Here is a 22,201-nt window from a genome sequence, read left to right on the forward strand (position 1 = left end):
TGCGAGTAACTTCTTCCAAGTGTTCTGCTCCCGACCTCTGACCCTGACCAGGTGACGAGGAGTACAGAGGATCCCACTTCCAACCACTCATGTCAAATATGGTGGAATCACGTTCACTGGGCCAGGCTTGATGCCACGTACAGTATATCATATTGCAGCTGATTGATGCAAATATGGGAAGCTTCACTGAAATAATGATGCTATTATAATGTTAATTTTGTTCTCTCTCCAGAAATCCACTTTAACTAGGCACTGAACTTAGAGTGCAGAGTGCAGCTGCATTGTACAATTGCACTCAATTGTTACATTTACCATTCATTCAGATGTTAATGAACAACTAGACAGTTGAAGGATTCACGTGAGGCAGAGAAGGTAACTCCCTTTGTGCAAAATAAAAGGTTATGGAAAAGGAGAGTCAAACCGCAAACAGGGATAAAAGGGTCATATTTAGATAGGCAATCAGTTTCAATGAAGAATGTCGATGTCAACAGGCCAACTGGACTAATTCTGCTCCTATATCTTTTGGTTTTATGGTTTCAGTACTAGACACTCAATCATCATTATCTATATTGATGACCTGAAAGAACAAACCTACTTGAGCAGATTTGTCGGTAATTCAAATATAGATGTGTTCACAAGTTGGGAAGAGAACACAAGGAGCCTGAAAGGAGACTCCATATTTCATGCTGCCCACATCTGCATTTCATCCATTTCCCATTTATCAGCCCTCATCCATCCTCCCAGCAGCGTAACAGGGATAAGTTTCCCCATGTCCTTACCTACCATCCCAAAAGCCTCAGTATCCAGCACACTATTCTCCATAAACTCCACCATTTCCAATAGGAACCCATTACTCCCTTGTCCATCCTGGAACTTATCCCTGCAAGTGGGACAAGTGCTACACCTGCCCGACACCTCTTCCCTCATAACCATTCAGGGCCCCAGCAGGTGAGGTGAGGTGACCTTCCAGGTAGGAGAGGCGTGGTTAGCACAACGTTTTACAGTGCAGGTTCAATTCCCGACGCTACCTGTAAGGAGTTCATGCATTCTCCTCGTGATCGCCTGGTTTTCCTCCGGGCTCTCTGGTTGCCAAAGATGTACCAGCTGGTAGGTTAATTGGTCGTTGTAAATTGTCTCATGATTAGGCTAGAGTTAAATCAGGGGACTGCAGGGCAGTGTGCTTGAAGGGCCAGAAGAGTCGATTTGGCATGGTATCTCAATAAATAATACATAAATTATTTAGGGTTATCAGAATCAGAATCAGTTTTAATACCACTGACATGTCATGACATTTGTTGTCTTTGCGGCAGGAGTACATTGCAATATATAATAATAGAGGAAAAAATTGTGAATTACAGTAAGTGTATATATTAAATAGTTAGAATAATTAATAGGCATCCGTTAGTCCCGAGAGATCATGGATTTGTGCCTTGGAAAGTTTCCAGGGTGCAGGCCTGGGCAGGTTTGTATGGAAGACCGGCAGTTACCCAAGCTGCAAGTCTCCCCTCTCCACGCCACCGATGTTGTCCAAGGGAAGGGCAAGGGCCGATACAGCTTGACACCGGTGTCGTCGCAGAGCTATGTGTGGTTAAGTGCCTTGCTCAAGGACACAACACGTTGCCTTAGCTGAGGCTCGAACTAATGACCTTCAGATCACTAGACCAACACCTTAACCATCTGGCCACGCAGCAACAATAAGTATACAAAAATAGAAATAAAAAAGTACCGAGGTAGTGTTCATGGGTTCAATGTCCATTCAGAAATCGGATGGCAGAGGGAAAGAAACTGTTCCTCAATCATTGTGTGTGTGCCTTCAGGCTTCTGAACCTCCTTCCTGATGGTGGCAATGAGAAGAGGACATGACCTGGGTGATGGGGGTCCTTAATGATGGATGGCACCTTTTTGAGGCATTGCTCCTTGAAGATGTCCTGGATACTACAGCTAGTGCTCATGATGAAGCTGTCTAAGTTTACAACTTTCTGCAATTTACTTTGATCCTGTGCAGGGGTCTCCACACCACACAGCCAATTAGAATATTCTCCACAATACATCTGTAGACCTTTTTGAGTGTATTTGGTGACATAACAAATCGTCCCAAACTCCTAATGAAATATAATCACGTTCGTGTCTTCTTTGCAGCTGCATTGATATACTGGGTCCAGGTTAGATCCTCAGATGTACTGACACACAGAAACATAAAATTGTTCACCCTTTCCACTTCTGATCCCTCTATGAGGTCTGGTGTGTGTTGACTCGTCTTACCCTTTCTGAAGTCCACAATCGATTCTTTGGTCTTACTGATGTTGCTGTGATACCACTCAGCTAGCTGATATATTTCACTACTGTATGCCCTCTTGTAACCACCTGAAATTCCGCCAGCTATGTTTGTATCGTCAGCAAACTTGTATCATCAGCATTTGAGCTGTGCCTAGCCACACAGTCATGGGTGTGGAGAGAGCAGAGCGGTGGGCTAAGCACACATCCCTGAGGTGCATCAGTGTTGATTGTCAGCAAGGCTGGAATGTTGTTTCCGATCTGCACAGATTGTGGTCTACCCATTATGTCGAGGACCCATTTGCAGAGGGACATACAGAGGCCCAGGTTCTGGAGCTTTTCGATCAGAACTGTGGGAACAATGGTGTTAAATGCTGAGCTGTAGTCAATAAACAGCATCCTGATGTAATTATTTATATTGTCCAGGTGACCCAAGGTCACATAAAGAGCCAATGAGATTGCATCCACTATAGACCTATTGTGGTGATGGGCAGATTGCAGTGGGTCCTACTGAGACAGGAGTTAACTATAGCCATGACCAACCTCTCAAAGCACTTCATCACCGTAGATATAAGTGCTTCTGGATGATAATCATTAAGGCAGCTCGCTCTGCTCTTCTTCGATATCGATGTAATTGTTGCCCTTTGGAAGCAGGTGGGAACTTTCAACTGTAGAAATGTGAGATTGAAGATGTCTTTGAACACCCCCACCAGTTCGTTAGAACAGGTTTTCAGGGCCCCACCAGGTATTCCATCGGGGCCTGTCACCTGTAAGTCTGTCAGGGTTAGAAACTGTATCCAGTGTTCCTGATGCAGCCTCCTCTATATCAGTGAGACACGACGTTGACTGGGGAACACTTTGTCAAGCATTTTGCTCTGGCTGCCCCAAAAGGTGGGATTTCCTGATGGCCATCCATTTCAATTCAGCTTCCCATTCCAATTCTGGCATGTCGGTCGCTATTGCCTCCATGGGGCCACTCTCAGGAGCAACACCTCATATTCTGTCTGGGTAGACTCCAACTTGAGAGGTGACAAAGTGCTTTATGGCAGATCATTCCAATTAAATTTTTTTTCTGGTGTAATGCAAACAGTCTGATTGAAACAGAGAGAATCTACTGATTGGGGCTTTGTGTTGAATCACAGATCATTAACTCTTGTCTCAGGATGAATAAAGGATTCAGAATAAGGGGGAGAAAAACAAACTTACACAAGCAGATATCTGTTCCTAACCAACGCCAAATGCATAACAATCACGCTTCTGAAACAGGAAGCTGAGCTTGAAATATACTCCAGAAACTATATATGATAACTGAAATGTAACCATCTTTCTTTGTTTTCAATTCCCTGGCAATAAACAACAACAACAACAGCGCGCGCACACACACACACACACACACACACACACACACACACACACACACACACACACGCACACGCACACGCACACGCACACACACACACACACACACACACACATTCATGGAAAAGAATAAACTGTTAATCTTTTGGGTCAAGACCATTCTTCAGGACTGAGAAGGAAGGGGGAAGAAGCCTGAATAAAAAGATGGGGGAGGGGAAAGAGACTGGCTGGAAGGTGATGGGTGAAGCCAGGTGGGTGGGAAAAGTCAAGGGCTGGAGAAGAACAAATCTGACAGGAGAGCAGAGTGGACCATAGGAAAAAGAGAAGGAGGAGGGGACCCGGGGGCTAGTAATAGGCAGCTGAGGAAAAATAAAAAGATCATAGTGGGGAATAGAGGAAGCGGGGTTGGGGAGGGAGGTGGATTTTGTTTAGTGGAAGGGGAAATCAATATTCGTACCATCAGGTTGGAGAATACCCACACAGAACCTCCTGCTGGTTTCACCTGCCTCCTGTCCTTGTGTGAATCCTTCACTCAAAAACTCAGACCCTTCTGTGTCTCAGAGCTCCACAATCTCTCATCTTATAGATAACACCCTTGATTTAAAAAAAACCTACCAAAATAGACAACATCATACTTATAATTATTCTACACTTTTTGTCAGATCTTAGTCAATCTATCCATCCTATTGCCCTCTTCACTACCTATCTACCTTGGTGTCGTCGGCAAACTGACCATTCATACCATTCAAGACTCTTAAATAATCTGTAAAAAGTTGAAGCCTCAACACCAATCCCTGGTACAGCTGTTCCTCTGCTTTACGAATGTTCGCTTTACGCCACTTCGCTTTTACAAAAGACCTGCATTAGTAACCTGTTTTCGCATTACAAAGAGGATTTTCGCTTTTACGAAAATTTTTCCCATATAAATTAATGGTTCTTCACTTTATGCCATTTCGGCTTAAGAAAGGTTTCATAGGAACGCTCTACCTTTGTAAAGGGGGGGGGGGGGAACACCTGTACTACACTTGCGACATTCAAGAGTCAAGATTCAAGGTTGTTTATTGTTAATATCCAGTACACAAATGCAAAGAATGAAATGATAGTTACTCTGAATCTGATGCAGCATAAAAAAGCACAATGAGCCTAAAGAACACAATTAAAACAAAGCCAGAAAACACAATGAAATGAGGAAAGTCCATCTCCCATCCCCCATCCTTATCACATTCTACGAGGGTTGTATTGAGAGCATCCTGAGCAGCTGCATCACTGCCTGGTTCGGAAATTGCACCATCTCAGATCGCAAGACCCTGCAGTGGATAGTGAGGTCAGCTGAGAAGATCATCGGGGTCTCTCTTCCCGCCATCACGGACATTTGCACTACACGCTGCATCCGCAAAGGAAACAGCATTATGAAGGACCCCATGCACTCCTCATACAAACTCTTCTCCCTCCTGCCATCTGGGAAAAGGCTCCGAAGCATTCGGGCTCTCACGACCAGACTATGTCACAGTTTCTTCCCCCAAGCTATCAGACTCCTCAATACCCGAAGCCTGGACTGACACTTTGCCCTACTGTCCTGTTTATTATTTATTGTAATGCCTGCACTGTTTTTTTGTGCACTTTATGCAGTCCAGTGTAGGTCTGTAGTCTAATGTAGCTTTCTCTGTGTTTTTTTTTATTACGTAGTTCAGTCCAGTTCTTTTGTACTGTGTCATGTAACACCATGGTCCTGAAAAACGTTGTCTCATTTTTACTATGCACTGTACCAGCAGTTATGGTTGAAATGACAATAAGAATTGACTTGACTTGACTTGTAAATATAAAAGCAATCCTTTAAAACACAATGCACAACTGTTATATACATAGACTAATTGCATGTACATAATCTGACGCTGGCTAATGTATACATTGTGGTGGTGGGGTGTAGTTGATCAGCCTGACATTGTGAAGAGATCATTGTTTTAGAGTATAGTGGTCCTGGCATGGATGCTGTTTAGACTTCTCTGATGGGAGTGGGATGAACAGTCCATAAGCAGGATGGATGGGATCTTTCATGATATTGCTCCCTGTTTCCAGCACCTTTGTGTATACAGTATGTCCTTGTTGGCGTGTAGACTGGTGCAGATGATGCACGATTTTTTAATTATTTATTTTAAGTAAATACTGCAACTTATGGGAAGTGAAGGTGGAAATACGTCTCTGCTAGAGGAGGTGCAAGCTGCTCCTTCCCTCTACCCTCTTCCCTCTAGAGGTATTTAAAATTATGAGGGGGATAGATAGAGTTGACGTGGATAGGCTTTTTCCATTGAGAGTAGGGGAGATTCAAACAAGAGGACATGAGTTGAAAGTTTGGGGGCAAAAGTTTAAGGGTAACACAAGGGGGAATTTCTTTACTCAGAGAGTGGTAGCTGTGTGGAATGAGCTTCCAGTAGAAGTGGTAGAGGCAGGTTCGGTATTGTCATTTAAAGTAAAATTGGATAGGTATATAGACAGGAAAGGAATGGAGGGTTATGGGCTGAGTGCGGGCCAGTGGGACTAGGTGAGAGTAAGTGTTGGGCACGGACTAGAAGGGCCGAGATGGCCTGTTTCCGTGCTGTAATTGTTATATGGTTATTAGCCCACAGATCACCCTTGGGCAAGGGTTGCCCCCTTTAGCACCTGCTTAGCCCCCTGACCAGGGTCACATGAAGCCATGGGAGCAGATAGTGGAGCAGCTGGTGCGTATCGCTGAGGTTATGCGACCACTGACGCCAGGGAGACAATCTCTGAAGACTATTGATGATGGCTGGGGTCATGCATCTTGTAAAGACTCTGCCCAGAAGAAGGTGAAGGCAAACCACTTTTACAGAAAATTTGCCAAGTATAATCATGGTCATGATCACCCACATCATACCACAGGGTACATAATGATGATGATGATGACTGCAACTTGATTTCTTGCGTAAGAAAATAAAATTAAGATTGTCGTAGGTTGATAATAGAGCATATTTTCATTAATTAGACAAACGTGCCATATATAGATATCTGACAAAAGCTCTACTTGAACAGTTCGCTGTTTCTCTTCCCACAGGTGCTGCCTGTTTTACCAATTCCCAGCATTTTCAGTTTTTTTTTAGTTTAGATTTCCAGCAAATCTGTATTTCTTTTATACTTTCGCGTACACACATTAATGAGACTTGTTCTGAAATCGCAATGCTACTTTCATTGTTCACTGGAGGGAAAGAAACTAAAAGAAACTTTAGCTGGTGACTACCACTTCGTGTAGGTTTACTCTCTGGGTAGGGAAAAGCAGCCACAGTTCAGCGTCCGTTCGGACAGCGCGAAAATAACAATTAAATCTGATCCCATTCACATTCAAATCAACCAGAGGGTGGGTTATAATTGGCGTTGCTTTCAGGGTTGAGACCAGCCGGTTCTGTGGCAGATGTGTTTGTGCAGTCGGTTTCTAAGAGACCCATTAGAATTTCCATACTCTGCAGATTCCAACAAGCAATCCCCGGCCCTTATTGTCAAGCGATTAAGTGGCCACATGACCGTATTATTCTGCACAATACTTCCTCGTTTAGCCAGGGCTTTTCAAAGTCGATCAATAACCCGACACGTGGGCTGGGATAGCAGGGAACATCGAGCAGCGTGGAACGAAAAGAGATGGTCACAGGAACCGCTTTCTCTTATCCAAGTCTTTAAACAGTTGATTTTCAAGAGATACTGATTTGGTTTTCAGATGAGCGTTGGGGAAACAGGCGGAAGGGGTGAAGCTGTGGGGTGCGTCTGGAGTGGACCGTCATCTCATTGTAGGGCCAGGTATCAGCCACGGAGTGAAGTGGAGGTTTGCTCGCCGTCTGCTTGGCCCTCTTTGTGCTGACTGGCGCTGGTATGGCTGCTCTCGAACTGTGCACTGCTAAGCAGGACAGCACCAGGCAAAGCTGCCCGCAGGAATTTGGATCCGACAATGGGGATGAAATGTTACCCTGTGACATGGACCTGGAGATGAACCCCTTTGATGGGCTGCCTTATTCATCTCGATATTACAAACTCCTGCAGGAAAGGAAAAAGCTACCGGTGTGGGAAGCTAAGGACGTCTTCATGTCGAGTTTGATAGGCAATAACTTTATCATCCTATCTGGAGAAGCGTGCATCGGCAAAAGCAGTCAGGTAGGAATGACCAAAGTAACTGCCGTTGCGTCGAAATTAAACGCTCGCTTAATAGTCCTGGCAGGTTGCAAGTGTGTAGTCTGTGCGGGGGCAGGGATGCTGATGTAAGTGGCGGCTGGCTTTAAGTTATTATCCCACTGCGTGGTATCACACTGTTTTGAAAAAGGCGCCAATACTTTCAAAGGTTTATCTATTCAGTAACTTGAAGAAGCAGCGAAGCGCAAACGCCCTCGACAGTAGAGGAATGGGTCCAAGCTAGCATGTGTAAATACTCCAACACAGAATTACATTTTCTGCTGCCCTTGCCTTATTTTAAAGCCCGGAATTAGAGTAACTCTGATAGAGAAGGGAACACAATGTCTGTTGTGTGCTTTGTTTATGATGTGAACAAGCTGATTGATCATGATTAAACAAATCCTTTTTTTTTTCAGAAATTCCTTTCCACTGACCTAAAACTAAACTATGGTACTTTTTTAAAACTTAGAACCATGAGACATTGGAGCAGAATTAGGCCATTCGGCCCATCGAGCCTGCTCCGCCATTTGATCATAGCTGATCCATTTCCCTTTGAACCCTAACTTCTTCCTATAACCCTGGTCTAATCAAGAACCTGTCAGTCTCTGCTTTAAATACACTCAATGCCCTGGCCTTCACAGCCACCTGCAGCAAAAAATTCTACAGATTCACCATCCTCTAGCTAAAGAAATTTCTCCTCATCTCTGTTCTAAATGTATGTCCCTCTATTCTGAGATTGCACCCTCTGGTTTTAGACTATAGAAAATATCCTTTTCTCATTCACTCCATCTTTCAACTTTCAATAGTCAAATAATTTGCTGGTAATTTACTTAGATCTTGCAAATTGTTTACAGAATAATACTTGCTACCTGTTAACAGTGCAAATGGGATCTCTTTTGAGAATGTGGGAATTCAATATTGAATTTAGTATGTGTTGTTTAGCACTGTTGGACGATCAAATAATGTTCCTGGATGTTATGTTGGGCTTTGTTGGGGAAGGGCAGAGTGAGAGAGGGTGGAGGATCCAAAGGACAGGAAGTGAAAGCTGATGACCACCCTTGTGGACTCATTGGAGGTGACCTATAACGTGGGTGCCCAACCTGTATTTGGTTTCTCCAAATGTCACGGTGACCACAGGGGAGGGCACTGAATTGGAATAGCCAGCGGCTTCACCTCGAATGTGGTTTTGAGTCCCTGGATGATGGGAAGTAAAGAGGCACCAGGGCACGTGCTGCGCTTCATGGAAGGTGGTGTGAGAAGGGTGTTGGAGACACAAGGGTGAACGAACAGTGGCAGCAGCTCCGTTGGAAGGTTGGATAGGAGGGAAAGATTTTTCTGGTTTATTATATGCTTTATAATTCACTCAAGGTGGAGGTTAGTGAGATAGAAGGTTACTGGTAGAAGAGGCATGTGAGAGTGGAAATAGCCGAGACCTGTCATTCACAGTGGACTCAAAGCCATGCTAGGGCTAAACTTTGCAATGCTCATTCCATCACAAGGACACGCTTCCCTCTGGACATAGAGTATATGCAGTATTCTCAATCCCATCAGGGTCTTATAATTGGTGCAAGATGTCTCCACCTAAACACCTGGCAATTTGCCTTCCTAATTGGATTTTCTATCTGCCTGTTTGCTTTTATTGGTTTGAGCACCAGTGATTCAAAATCATCCCCTTTCAATCTCTCACCTTTGAGAAAATACTGTGCCTAGTATTTTTCTGTGTGGAAATTGAGATGGGAGGAGGTGTAATCAAGAATACCAAGAGCCTGAGGTTTTGCATGAGCTTTCTGCTGTTAGTCTGTTCCCTTATATGAAGATAGTAAGAAATGGGCAAAGTCAGAAATTGACATAAAAAGGAGAGCGGGGTGGAAATTGGCAATACAGGTGAAGAAAGTTCTTACGAGTTCACATGAGAACAGGAAGCAACATCAGTGCAGTCATGGGTGTATTGAGATAAAGAGGTGAGTAAGGGAGACTGAAAAATGGAGATGATTATTATAGGGAAATAAATCAGGGAATGGAACTGATGGTATTGCTGTAAAAGCCGGCACAGGCTTAATGCCTTCTTTCTATGCTAAAAGAAAATATAGAGTAAAAAATAAATGTGGGTTGGTCTCACAATGTGACTGTTCAACTGTATTTTGAGGAGAAGTTAAAGGTGAGAATAAATTCAGCCAGGATTAGGAAGGTTGGTGGAAGGGGTGGGTCTTTGCCTCTGTTCAAGAAAGAAGCAAAGGATCACTGGTGCTGCCTAACACACGAAGTATTTCTATCATTTTCATTTATTTCCAGAAATAGTGTTTGGTGCTTCACCATTATAGCATTGATTTTTCTCTTTCTTTACTTCCTTTTTCTTCCTTCGTATCTCCTCTGGAAAGTGACTTGTGATTAATAAACTTTCACTCTCTTCATCTCTTCCCCCCCCCCCCCCCCCCCCCCCCAGCACCAACACTTTTAGTGTCATTCAGTTTTGTTGGTCTCCAACCTACTGCAAACATCAACTCCTTTGATTTTCCCTTCTCCCATTTGCACCTTTTCTGTGAAACAAATCATTTCAATTTGTAACTTTTTTCTTAATTCTCCTTTTCTTTCCATTGATGCCGCCTGACTTGCTCGGTGTTTGCAACATTTTGTTTACATTTTACATTTCCTGTATTTGCTGTTTCTTGCTTTTCTGTGACTATTAATGGAATTTAGTTTTGACATAGTTTTCTGTTAAATGTAACACATATCCCATGTTCGTAATATACACACAGAACTCAATTATTTACTTGCCTCTGCTGTATTTTTTAAAAACATTATCAAACTGTAGCAATGCTCCATTCAAAAGCAAGCTATTTACTAAATTCCTATTGACACTTTTATCATGAAAACATTTATATGATTAGATCCATCTTAATGACTAGTATTAGATATTTTGGTTTTTACCATTCAGGTGGAGATACATCTCTCCCACAGGTGTAAGGTGCCCCTTCCCTCACCTACCCTGCAGGTCACCCTTGGGCAAGGTGTAGCACCTGCTTAACATTTCCTTTCCCAAAATGATTTTAAAGATCTGGGAGAATTCAGAGGTTGATTATCAGTCACAAACAATGCTGGAAGCATGCTAACAACATCTATAATCCTGTGGAACCCTGTTCTCATGATATAAAGAGAGTCAGGAAGGAATGAGAAGAAAGAAGTACAGAAATAAAACAGGGCACATAGAGGGGGAATCAGTTGGCATCTTAGATTGTGATAAAAGATCATTGGCATGAAGTGCTAATTCTGTTTCTCACTCCACAGCTGTTTTTATTTCAGAATTTTTATCACCTGCAGGTTTTTTGAATTTTAGGTGATTTGAGAGGACCAGGTATGAGAGTGAGTAAGTTTTTCTTTTCAACTAGACTTTTCCTTGTTCTGCATGTGTTTTGCACTCCTAGAATTTCCTTTCCTTTTATAAAGGAAATTGAAAGTATGTTTACAAAAATCAATCTAAGTAAAGGAAGCTTCATTATTTTATACCTTGTGATATAAATTTCATTCTTCAGCTTAACAAAGAATATGCATGGAATACAGATCTGTGAATTTTTGCCATATCCTACTCTTATCAGAATATATTTTGCATATTGATGGCTTCACAACTTTTCAGTAACTTTTGAAAGTTTATTTTTAAACTTTTGAGGTAACTTAAAAATCTATTATGGTGTAGGGAGGTGGAGAGAGAAGAGAATAAAGACTTGAGAACAGAATAACTCCAAAAGTTAAAGAGAAGCAGAGTAATATTGTAAAAGTAACAAATATTAATATAGCTTCCCTGGCCAGGGCCTGGGAAATGAATATTCAAGGATATACATCTAATCAAAAGGACAGACTGACTGGCAGAGGGGGTGGAGTGGCTCTGTTGGTGAGGAATGATATTCAGTCCCTTGCGAGGGGGGGGACATAGAATCAGGGGATGTAGAGTCAGTATGGATAGAACTGAGAAATTCTAAGGGTACAAAGACCCTAATGGGAGTTACCTACAGGTCCCCAAACAGTAGTCTGAATGTCGGGTGTAAGTTGAATGAAGAGTTAAAATTGGCATGTCGCAAAGGTAATGACACAGTTGTCACGGGGGATTTCAACATGCAGGTAGACTGGGAGATTCAGAATGATACTGGACCCCAAGAAAGGGAGTTTGTGGAGTGCCTCTAAGACAGATTCTTAAAACAGCTTGTACTGGAGCCTACCAGAGAGAAGGCAATTCTAGATTTGGTGTTGTGCAATGAACCAGATTTGATCGGAGTCTCAAGGTAAAGGAGCCATTAGGAGGTAGTGACCATAATATGAAATGTTTTAACCTAAAATTTGAGAAGGAGAAGGGAAAATTGGATGTGTCAGTATTACAGTTGAACAAAGGGAACTATTGAACTATGAGAGAGGAGCTGACCAAAGTTCAATGGAACAATACCCAAGCAGGAAAGACAGTGGAACAACAATGGCGGGTATTTCTGGGAATAATACAGAAGGTGCAGGATCGGTTCAATCCAAAGAGGAAGAAAAATCCTAAGGGGAGTAAGGGGTGGCTGTGGCTGACGAGGGAAGTAAAGGGCAGTATAAAAATAAAAGAGAAGAAGTATAACATAGCAAAGTTGAGTGGGAAACCGGAGGACTGGGAAGCTTTTAAAGAGCAACAGAAGATAACAAAAAAGGCAATACGCCAAGAAAAAATGAGGTATGAAGGTAAACTAGCCAAGAATATAAAGGAGGATAGTAAAAGCTTCTTTAGGTATGTGAATAGCAAAAAAATAGTTAAGACCAAAATTGGGCCATTGAAGACAGAAACAGGTGAATTTATTATGGGGAACAAGGAAATGGCAGATGAGTTGAACAGGTACTTTGGATCTGTCTTCACTAGGAAAGACACAAACAATCTCCCACATGTAATAGTGGCCAAAGGAACTAGGGTAATGGATGAACTGAAGGAAATTTATATTAGGCAAGAAACGGTGTTGGGTAGACTGAGTCTGAAGGCTGATAAGTCCCCAGGACCTGATGGTCTGCATCCCAGGGTACTTAAGGAGGTGGCTCTAGAAATCGTGGACACATTGGTAATCATTTTTCAATGTTCTATAGATTCAGGATCAGTTCCTGCGGATTGGAGGGTGGCTAATGTTGTCCCACTTTTCAAGAAAGGAGGGAGTGAGAAAACAGGGAATTATAGACCGGTTAGCCTGATGTCAGTGGTGAGAAAGATGCTGGAGTCAATTATAAAAGAGGAAATTATGACACATTTGGATAGCAGTAGAAGGATCAGTCCGAATCAGCATGGATTTACGAAGGTATGCTTGACTAATCTTCTGGAGTTTTTTGAGGATGTAACTATGAAAATGGACAAGGGACAGCCAGTGGATGTAGTGTACCTGGACTTCCAGAAAGCTTTTGATAAAGTCCCACATAGGAGATTAGTGAGCAAAATTAGGGCACATGGTATTGGAGGCAGAGTACTGACATGGATTGAAAATTGGCTGGCTGACAGGAAACAAAGAGTAGTGATTAACGGGTCCCTTTCGGAATGGCAGGAAATGACCAGTGGGGTACCGCAAGGTTCGGTGCTGGGACCACAGCTGTTTACAATATACATTAATGATTTAGATGAAGGGATTAAAAGTATCATTCGCAAATTTGCTGATGACTCAAAGCTGTGTGGCAGTGTGAAATGTCCGGAGGATGTTATGAGAATGCGGGGTGACTTGGACAGGCTAGGTGAGTAGGCAAATGTATGGCAGATGCAGTTTAATGTGGATAAATGTGAGGTTATCCACTTTGGTGGCAAGAACAGGAAGGCAGATTACTATCTAAACAGAGTCAAGTTAGGAAAAGGGGAAGTACAATGAGATCTAGGTGTTCTTGTACATCAGTCAATGAAAGCAAGCATGCAGGTACAGCAGGCAGTGAAGAAAGCTAATGGCATGCTGGCTTTTATAACAAGAGGAATTGAGTATAGGAATAAAGAGGTCCTTCTGCAGCAGTACAGGGCCCTGGTGAGACCCCACCTGGAGTATTGTGTGCAGTTTTGGTCTCCAAATTTGAGGAAGGACATTCTTGCTATTGAGGGAGTGCAGCGTAGGTTCACAAGGTTAATTTCCGGAATGGCGGGACTGTCATATGTTGAAATATTGGAGCGACTGGGCTTGTATACACTGGAATTTAGAAGGATGAGAGGGGACCTGATTGAAACATATAAGATTATTAAGGGATTGGACACACTGGAGCAGGAAGCATGTTCCCGCTGATGGGTGAGTCCAGAACTAGAGGCTACAGTTTAAGATTAAGGGGTAGGCCATTTAGAACAGAGATGCAGAAAAACTTTTTCACCCAGAGAGTGGTGGATATGTGGAATGCTCTGCCCCAGAAGGCAGTGGAGGCCAAGTCTCTGGATGCTTTCAAGAGAGAGTTAGATAGAGCTCTTATAGATAGCGGGGTCAAGGGATATGGGGAGAGGGCAGGAACGGGGTACTAATTGTGTATGATCAGCCATGATCACAGTGAATGGCGGTGCTGGCTAGAAGGGCTGAATGGCCTACTCCTGCACCTACTGTCTATTGTCTAAAATGGCCAACAATAAAACCTAAAGAATGTTTTGATAAATGAAAACGATGATAAGGAGAACCGTAGGAGATTTATTTGGGTTTGAGTTTTGCAGGAATTCGAACTGGAACAGCAAGTTAGCTCATAGTATAATAAGACTGTTCATTGTACATCTAACATCGCTGTCAAAATCACAAGTCCAGGACTACTGCAGCACATGCTGAATTACAGCATTCATTACAGCACTATGATTTTAATCACTGATCCGTTTTAAAAATAAAATGATGGATCTAAGTGATTTAGGGAGCTTTCTACAGATACATTTTATTTCCAAGCTAACCATCATCTATAGAAACATAGAAACATAGAAAATAGGTGCAGGAGTAGGCCATTCGGCCCTTCGAACCTGCACCGCCATTCAGAATGATCATGGCTGATCATCCAACTCGGAACCCTGTACCTGCTTTCTCTCCATACCCTCTGATCCCTTTAGCCACAAGGGCCATATCTAACTTCCTCTTAAATATAGCCAATGAACCGGCCTCAACTGTTTCCTGTGGCAGTGAATTCCACAGATTCACCACTCTCTGTGTGAAGAAGTTTTTCCTCGTCTCGGTCCTAAAAGGCTTCCCCTTTATCCTTAAACTGTGACCCCTCATGCTGGACTTCCCCAACATCGGAAACAATCTTCCTGCATCTAGCCTGTCCAATCCCTTTAGAATTTTATACATTTCAATAAGATCCCCCCTCAATCTTCTAAATTCCAGTGAGATTAAGCCTAGTCGATCCAGTCTTTCTTCATATGAAATTCCTGCCATCCCAGGAATCAATCTGGTGAACCTTCTTTGTACTCCCTCTTTGGCAAGAATGTCTTTCCTCAGATTAGGGGACCAAAACTGCACACAATACTCTAGGTGCGGTCTCACCAAGGCCTTGTACAACTGCAGTAGAACCTCCCTGCTCCTGTACTCAAATCCTTTTGCTATGAATGCCAACATACCATTTGCCTTTTTCACCGCCTGCTGTACCTGCATGCCCACCTTCAATGACTGGTGTACAATGACACCCAGGTCTCGTTGCATCTCCCCTTTTCCTAATCGGCCACCGTTCAGATAATAATCTGTTTTCCTGTTCTTGCAACCAAAGTGGATAACCTCACATTTATCCACATTAAGTTGCATCTGCCATGAATTTGCCCACTCACCTAACCTATCCAAGTCACCCTGCATCTTCTTAGCATCCTCCTCACAGCTAACACCGCCGCCCAACTTCGTGTCATCCGCAAACTTGGAGATGCTGCATTTAATTCCCTCGTCTAAATCATTAATATATATTGTAAACAACTGGGGTCCCAGCACTGAGCCTTGCGGTACCCCACTAGTCACTGCCTGCCATTCTGACCGGTGGTATTGTGACATCCGCATGGGACTTCAAAGCGAGTGGTCCCAGGTTCGAATCCAGCCGGCTCCTCACACGCTTTTCATCCATGCTGGGTTGAGCACTGAGCTGGCAACTCTACCTTGTGGAGGGAAAGAAAAACAAACGGCAAGGTTGTTGCCTGATACGCCACAAGGTGCAGAAAGGGACGACAACAACAACCATCATGAATAGGTATTTACTTAAGTACGTATTGACAATGAGTGCATCCAAATTAACATAATTCAAATGTTTATTGCTTAGCATTTTGTCAGTTCTGACAACTATTTAATATCTAAGTCTGGGTTTAGTTGCCCAAGCATGCTATGCTGAAGCATTGTATTCAAAGCCTATGGTGGTCACGATTGTTTCCTTTATCTTCTGCAGATTCCGCAGTGGTGTGCCGAGTATTGTTTTTCCTCCAGGTATCAGCATGGGGTTGTTGTGTGCACACAGACACACAAGCAGACAGCTGTTGACCTTGCTCTTCGTGTGGCAGATGAGATGGATGTCAACATAGGGCACGAAGTGGGCTACGTAATCCCGTATGAAAACTGCTGCATGAATGAAACTATCCTGAGGTTTGTGTGCTTCTGTCTACTTATGGTGACCTTTGTGCAACCATCACTCAAACACAACACTAAGTGGGGACTGCAGCTGCATGCCTCTTTTTAAGCAGCTATGCTGCTCCGTAGCAATTACGTTACATTTTACAAGGAATAACAATAGAGTCCATTGTTAATGAAAGACAGAGTGACAATGATGAGCAGGAGGAGAGTAAGTTAAAGGAAATCTAAATTTGAACAAAAGATTGGATATAATTTAACAGATTCAGGTAGTAAATTAAGTGTTTCATAAATACATGGGTTGATTTAAGATAGCTTTTTTTTAAAAGTCAGAGATACCTGTCCAAACCTGTATGGGTCTAATGTATATATCCATACATATCTAATGTATGGATAGTCCATGCTGCAAACATCCAAATAATAACTTATATTTATAACTTTAGAATCCACATTAACATTTTGTGAAGGATTATATCTTGTATGGAAATTCTAAACCAATGGCGTGACTATAGAATAATACTTTCACAATTTAACCTCATACTTTATTGACACAATTATATGTAACTTTATATCTGTTTATGATAATTAAATAGAAAATTTATGGCACAGAAAATCATGATTAAAAATATAACTTCTCGTTTCCTGTCACTCCGTGCTATTTTTTTTGTTTTTTTACTTTCATTTGCATTTGAATAGGCTGTGAATTATTCCTCATCCCACAAGACAGGTTACTTGATATCAGATCTCTATTTTTAAATAGCTCCTTAAGAAGAACTGGAGAAGCCAAGGGAATGAGGGTCGATTACTTCCATCTCTCTGTTCCAGGGGAAGAGATTTTCCTTCTATCCATACGACCCAAATATAAATGCAAAATACAATTCTCTGTACTGCCTCTCCTCACATTTCTAGGCAAGGTTGTTAACTGAATTAGCATGTCAGGAATAATTTCAATTCATTGACATCTGTGGTCTCTGTCATGGGATCCCGTCAAACATGAAAAATGTGCTTTACATAAGACCATAAGATATAGGAGCTTCATCTGGTCCATCAAGTCTGCTCCACCATTTCATCAAGACTGATCCAATTTTCCTCTCTGCCCCAATCTCCAGCCATCTCTCCATATCCCTTCATGCCCTGACCAGTCAAGAATCTATCAACCTCTGCCTTAAATATACATAAAGGCTTTTGGCCTCCACAGCCGCCTGTGCCAAAGAATTCCACAGATTCTCCACTCTCTGGCTAAAGAAATTCCTCCTCATCTCTGTTCTAAAAGGATGCCCCTCTATTCAGAGGCTGTGTCCTCTGATCTTAGACTCTCTACTTCCACTCTTTCAAGGCCTTTCACCATTCAATAAGTTCCAACGAGGTCACTGCTCATTCTTCTGAATTCCAGCAAATACAGGCCCAGAGCCATCAAATGCCTTTAGTATGATAAACCATTCAATCTTGGAATCATTTTCATGAGCCTCCTTTGAACCCTTTCTAGTTTCAGCGCATCTTCACTGGGATAAAGGGCCCAAAACTACTCACAATACTCCAAGTGAGGCCTCACCAGTGCTTTATAAAGTCTCAACATTACATCCTTGCTTTTATATATCAGTCCTCTTGAAATGAATGCTAACCTTGCATTTGCTTTCCTCACCACAGACTCAACCTGCATATTAACCTTTACGGAATCCTTCAGAAGCACTCCCGAGTCCCTTTTGCACCTGTTCTTTTGTATATTCTCCCCATTTAGAAAATAGTCGGCCCTTTCATTTCATCTACCAAATTGCATGTTCATACACTTCCTGACACTGTATTCCATCTGCCATTTCTTTGCCCATTCTCCTAATCTGTCCAAGTCCTTCTGTAGCCTCTCTACTTCCTCAAAACCATCTGCTCCTCCACCTATTTTCATATCATCTGCAAACTTTGCAACAAAGCCATCAATTCCATCATCCAAATCATTGACATGTAATGTAAAAGTAATTGGTCCCAACACAGTCCCCCCCACCCCCCCATGGAACATCTCTAGACACTGGCAGCCAGCCAGAAAAGGTTCTCTTTATTCCCACTCTTTGCTTCCTGCCGATCATCCACTGCTTTGTCCGTGCTAGAATCTTTCCTGTAATACCATGGGCTCACAGCTTATTAAGTGGCCTTATGTGTGGCACCTTGTCAAAGGACTTCTGAAAATACAAGTATACAACATCAACTGATTCTCCTTTGTCTATCCTGCTTCTTTCTTCAAAGAATTCCAACAGATTTATCAGGCAAGATCTTCCCATTTTATTATGTGCCTCCAAGTATCCTGAGACCTCATCCTTCATAGTCAACTCCAACATCTTTGCTACCATTGAGGTCAGACTAACTGGCCTATAGTTTCCTTTCTTTCTGCCTCTTTCCCTTCTTGAAGAGTGGAATGACATTTGCAATTTTCCATTTGTCTGGAACCATTCCAGAATCTAGTAACTCTTGAGAGATCATTACTATTGTCTCCATAATTTCGTAGCCACCTCTTTCAGAACCTTGGGGTGTACACCATTTGGTCCAGGTGATTTATCTTCCTTCAGGTCTTTTTGTTTTCCAAGAACATTTTCTCTTGTTACGGTAACTTCACACACTTCATGACCCCTGACACTTGGAACTTCCACCGTACTGCATGTCTTCTGCAATGAAGACTGATACCAAGTGCTTATTCCATTCATCCATTGTTTTGTTATCCCCCATTACTCCCTCTCCAGCATCATTTTCAAGTGGTCCACTCTCACCTTCATTTTACACTTCATGTATCTGAAGAAACTTTTGGTGTCCTCTTTAATATAATTGGCTAGCTTACTTTCATGTTCCATCTTTATCTCAATGACTTTTTCAGTTGCCTTCTGTTGGTTTTCAAAAGCTTCCCAATCCTCTGGCTTTCCACTAATTTTTGCTCAGTTGTATGCCCTCTCTTTGGCTTTTATTTTGGCTCTGACTTCACTTGTTAGCCAGGGTTGTGTCATTTTTTATTTTTTTTAGAATGCTACTTCTTCTTTGGGATGTCTCTCCCGTGCCTTCCGAATTGCTTCCAGATATTCCAGCCATTGCTGCTGTGCCATCATCTCTGCCAGTGTTCTTTTCTGATCATTTCTTGCGCCTCTGTAATTCCCTTTACTCCACTGTAATACTGATGCATCTGACTTAGAGGATGAAGAGAAGTTTTAGGGGGGGAAAAAAATCTGATCTTCAACTGATTTGTTTTATCCTTCAAGCAAGTTCAAATCATGCCATCCAAATAACATTCTCCTATGTCTCAGGTATAGCACAGATGATATGCTCCTGCAGGAGATGATGTCGAACCCTCTTCTGGAACACTATGCAGTTATCATTGTGGATGAAACGCACAGACGAACCATTTCCACAGATGTGCTGCTGGGTCTTCTGAAAGACCTCGTGAGACAGAGACCAGAACTAAAGGTTGTTATAATAACCTTCCCTCACATGTCCAGTAAGCTGCACACCTATTATGGTGACGGCCCTCTAATACAAGTGGAGACTGAGGAGCCCATTGGATGCCCTTTCGAAATTGTTTACAGCTGCATGCCACAAGAAAACTATTTCTTCTCAGCACTTAGACTGTTGTTTAAAATACACAGCACAATGGAGAAGGGTGATGTTGCTATTTTTCTATCCTGTAAAAAGGTAAGCCTTTTGCTTTTTTTCCCCCCACTTGAAACCCTGCTGCTAACAAAGTAGAAATGTTGTTGAACGCGCAACTGGCATGGCAGTAACAAAACCATCATGAGAACCAAATAGCAGAAGTGAGTTTAACTGTAGGTGATGGCGTCTCATCCATTTAAATGCAGGTTTATTGAATGTAGACTACATGTGAAACACACTCGATTCAGGTCCTGAGTGGACATTGAATCCACAAGCTCTACCTCACTTTTTAAAAAAATTATTTTTGAACTATTTATTTTATTTAATTATTTGCTGCAATTCAGTTTATTTCTCTATTATTATGTATTGCATTTAATTATTTATTGAGATACAATGAGGAATAGGCCCTTCCGGCCCTTTGAGCCACACTGCTCAGCAACCCCCCAATTTAACCCTAGCCTAATCACGGGACAGTTTTTAATGACCAATGAATCTAATAACCATATGTCTTTGGAAACTGGAGCACCTGGAGGAAACCCACACAGTCACGGGCAGAACATACAAAATCATTACAGGCAACGGTGGGAATTGAACCTGAGTCACTAGTACAGTAAAGTGTCGTGCTTCTACTGCTGTTGCAAAGACGACGAATTTCACAGCGTATGTCGGTGATATTAAATCTGACTTTGATCATTGCTCCTGATCCTTCAATTGCTATTGCACTGGTTACTTGAGGAACATAAACATCTAAATTACTTGTCTCTTCTAATATATAAACCGGCTAATCCAGTTTTCTCGCATCTTGTGAAGAATGGAGCTACTTCCTGTTCACCTTGCTCCACTTCTTTGTAATCCAAAGTTGTTCGCAAATATGGCATGCAACCAGAAATGTTTAATCCCTTGTTCTTCGGAGGTTTGCTGTGCAATTTTATATCTGCTGCCATGTGTCCAATTTCTTCTGTTTTCGTCCGTGTCACTGGTGCTCTGGGAACACTGATCCTCCAGGAGGGGGCGTAGCCTCTTTGATAAGCAGCACTTCGAGATGATATTCTTGGGGGATTGTATGGGTGGAATTTACAAACACGAATGGGAGGGTCATTCTAGGACTGTATTATAGATTCCCCCCACCCCCAGTAGTCAGTGAGAACTTGAGGAATTGGTGTATAGAGAATTGTAAGAATAGTAGGGTTTTATTAGTGAGAGATTTTAATTTCCCTGGCATCAATTGCACCACACAGGGACTGGATGAAATGATATTTGTGAAAAGTGTTCATTGAATCAATATCTAGAAGGCCTTAAATGGGAGGGTGCAATACTGGATCTCTTCTTGGGAGATAAGGCAGAACAACCAGCTGAGGTGGCAGTCAGAGGTTCCCAGCCTGGGGTCCATGGACTTCTTGCTTAATGGTATTGGTCCATGGCGCAAATAAGAGTTGGGAACCCCTGCTCTCGAGACTATAATTCAATAAGTTTTCAGACAATGATGGAAAAGGATAGAGCAGGTCTACAGCTTAGAGCAGTGATCCCCATATGATTTGTCGATATGAAACGATGAGTCAGCTGCACCTTTCCTCATTCCCTGTCACACCCACTGTTGAACTTGAACGCCCACGAGGTCATCAGTCACCTAAGTGCAGTTATACCCTCGCGCCAGGGATCACTGTTTGGCCTCGGGTAACCGTCAGCCTCACGTGGCCGGTGGGAAGTGGTGTTACTATTGGCCTGGAGCGCGGACAGATGGGCGCCGCCTCTAAAGCCTACCTACCTACAAGGGGGGTGGGCACCCTGTCGCACTCCTCCTCGCTTGATCGCACTCTCTGGACTGCGACTGCCGTGGCCCCAGCACGGGGACCTCTGGCCCTTAACTTGTCCTTTCGCCCGACGCACGACCAGCCGCACCTGGCCAAGGCATCTGGCGGCGGGTGGGTGGGAGGCTGGAGTTCGGGTCCGGAGGCTGTCTAACGAAGCAAGGAAGCCCTCAAAACTGCTTCGGCACCTTAAGTCCAAGCACCCTGCACTTAAAGACAAACCCGTTGAGTTTCTTGAGTAGAAAAAACGTGAGCAAGCAGGACAGAAGCAAATGCTGAGAGCCACGAAAACTAAATTGTGGAATAGACTGGACATAAGGAACCCCCTTCGAGTATCGCAGCCCACAATGGGACCGTTTTGTTGCAGGAAAACAAGGCAAGGGCTCCCACTGATTCAGCGATATTGGTGTGTTGCAATGATTTTATATGTTCATA

At 42.8% G+C, this 22,201-nt stretch overlaps 1 protein-coding gene across 1 annotated transcript in view; it reads left to right on the top strand.

Moving 5' to 3' along the window:
• The first annotated feature begins 7,241 nt into the window (after positions 1–7,241).
• Positions 7,242–22,201, top strand: part of dhx32b (DEAH (Asp-Glu-Ala-His) box polypeptide 32b) — a 30,201-nt gene continuing 15,241 nt past the window's right edge. The window contains exons 1-3 of the mRNA XM_073027597.1: positions 7,242–7,788; positions 16,159–16,352; positions 19,616–20,000. Of these exons, the coding sequence (XP_072883698.1) occupies positions 7,510–7,788; positions 16,159–16,352; positions 19,616–20,000 (858 nt within the window). The 5' untranslated portion in view covers positions 7,242–7,509. The remainder of the gene's footprint in view (positions 7,789–16,158; positions 16,353–19,615; positions 20,001–22,201) is intronic.

Source organism: Hemitrygon akajei, chromosome 23 (assembly GCF_048418815.1).
Source record: "Hemitrygon akajei chromosome 23, sHemAka1.3, whole genome shotgun sequence".
Taxonomy (NCBI): Eukaryota; Metazoa; Chordata; class Chondrichthyes; order Myliobatiformes; family Dasyatidae; genus Hemitrygon; species Hemitrygon akajei.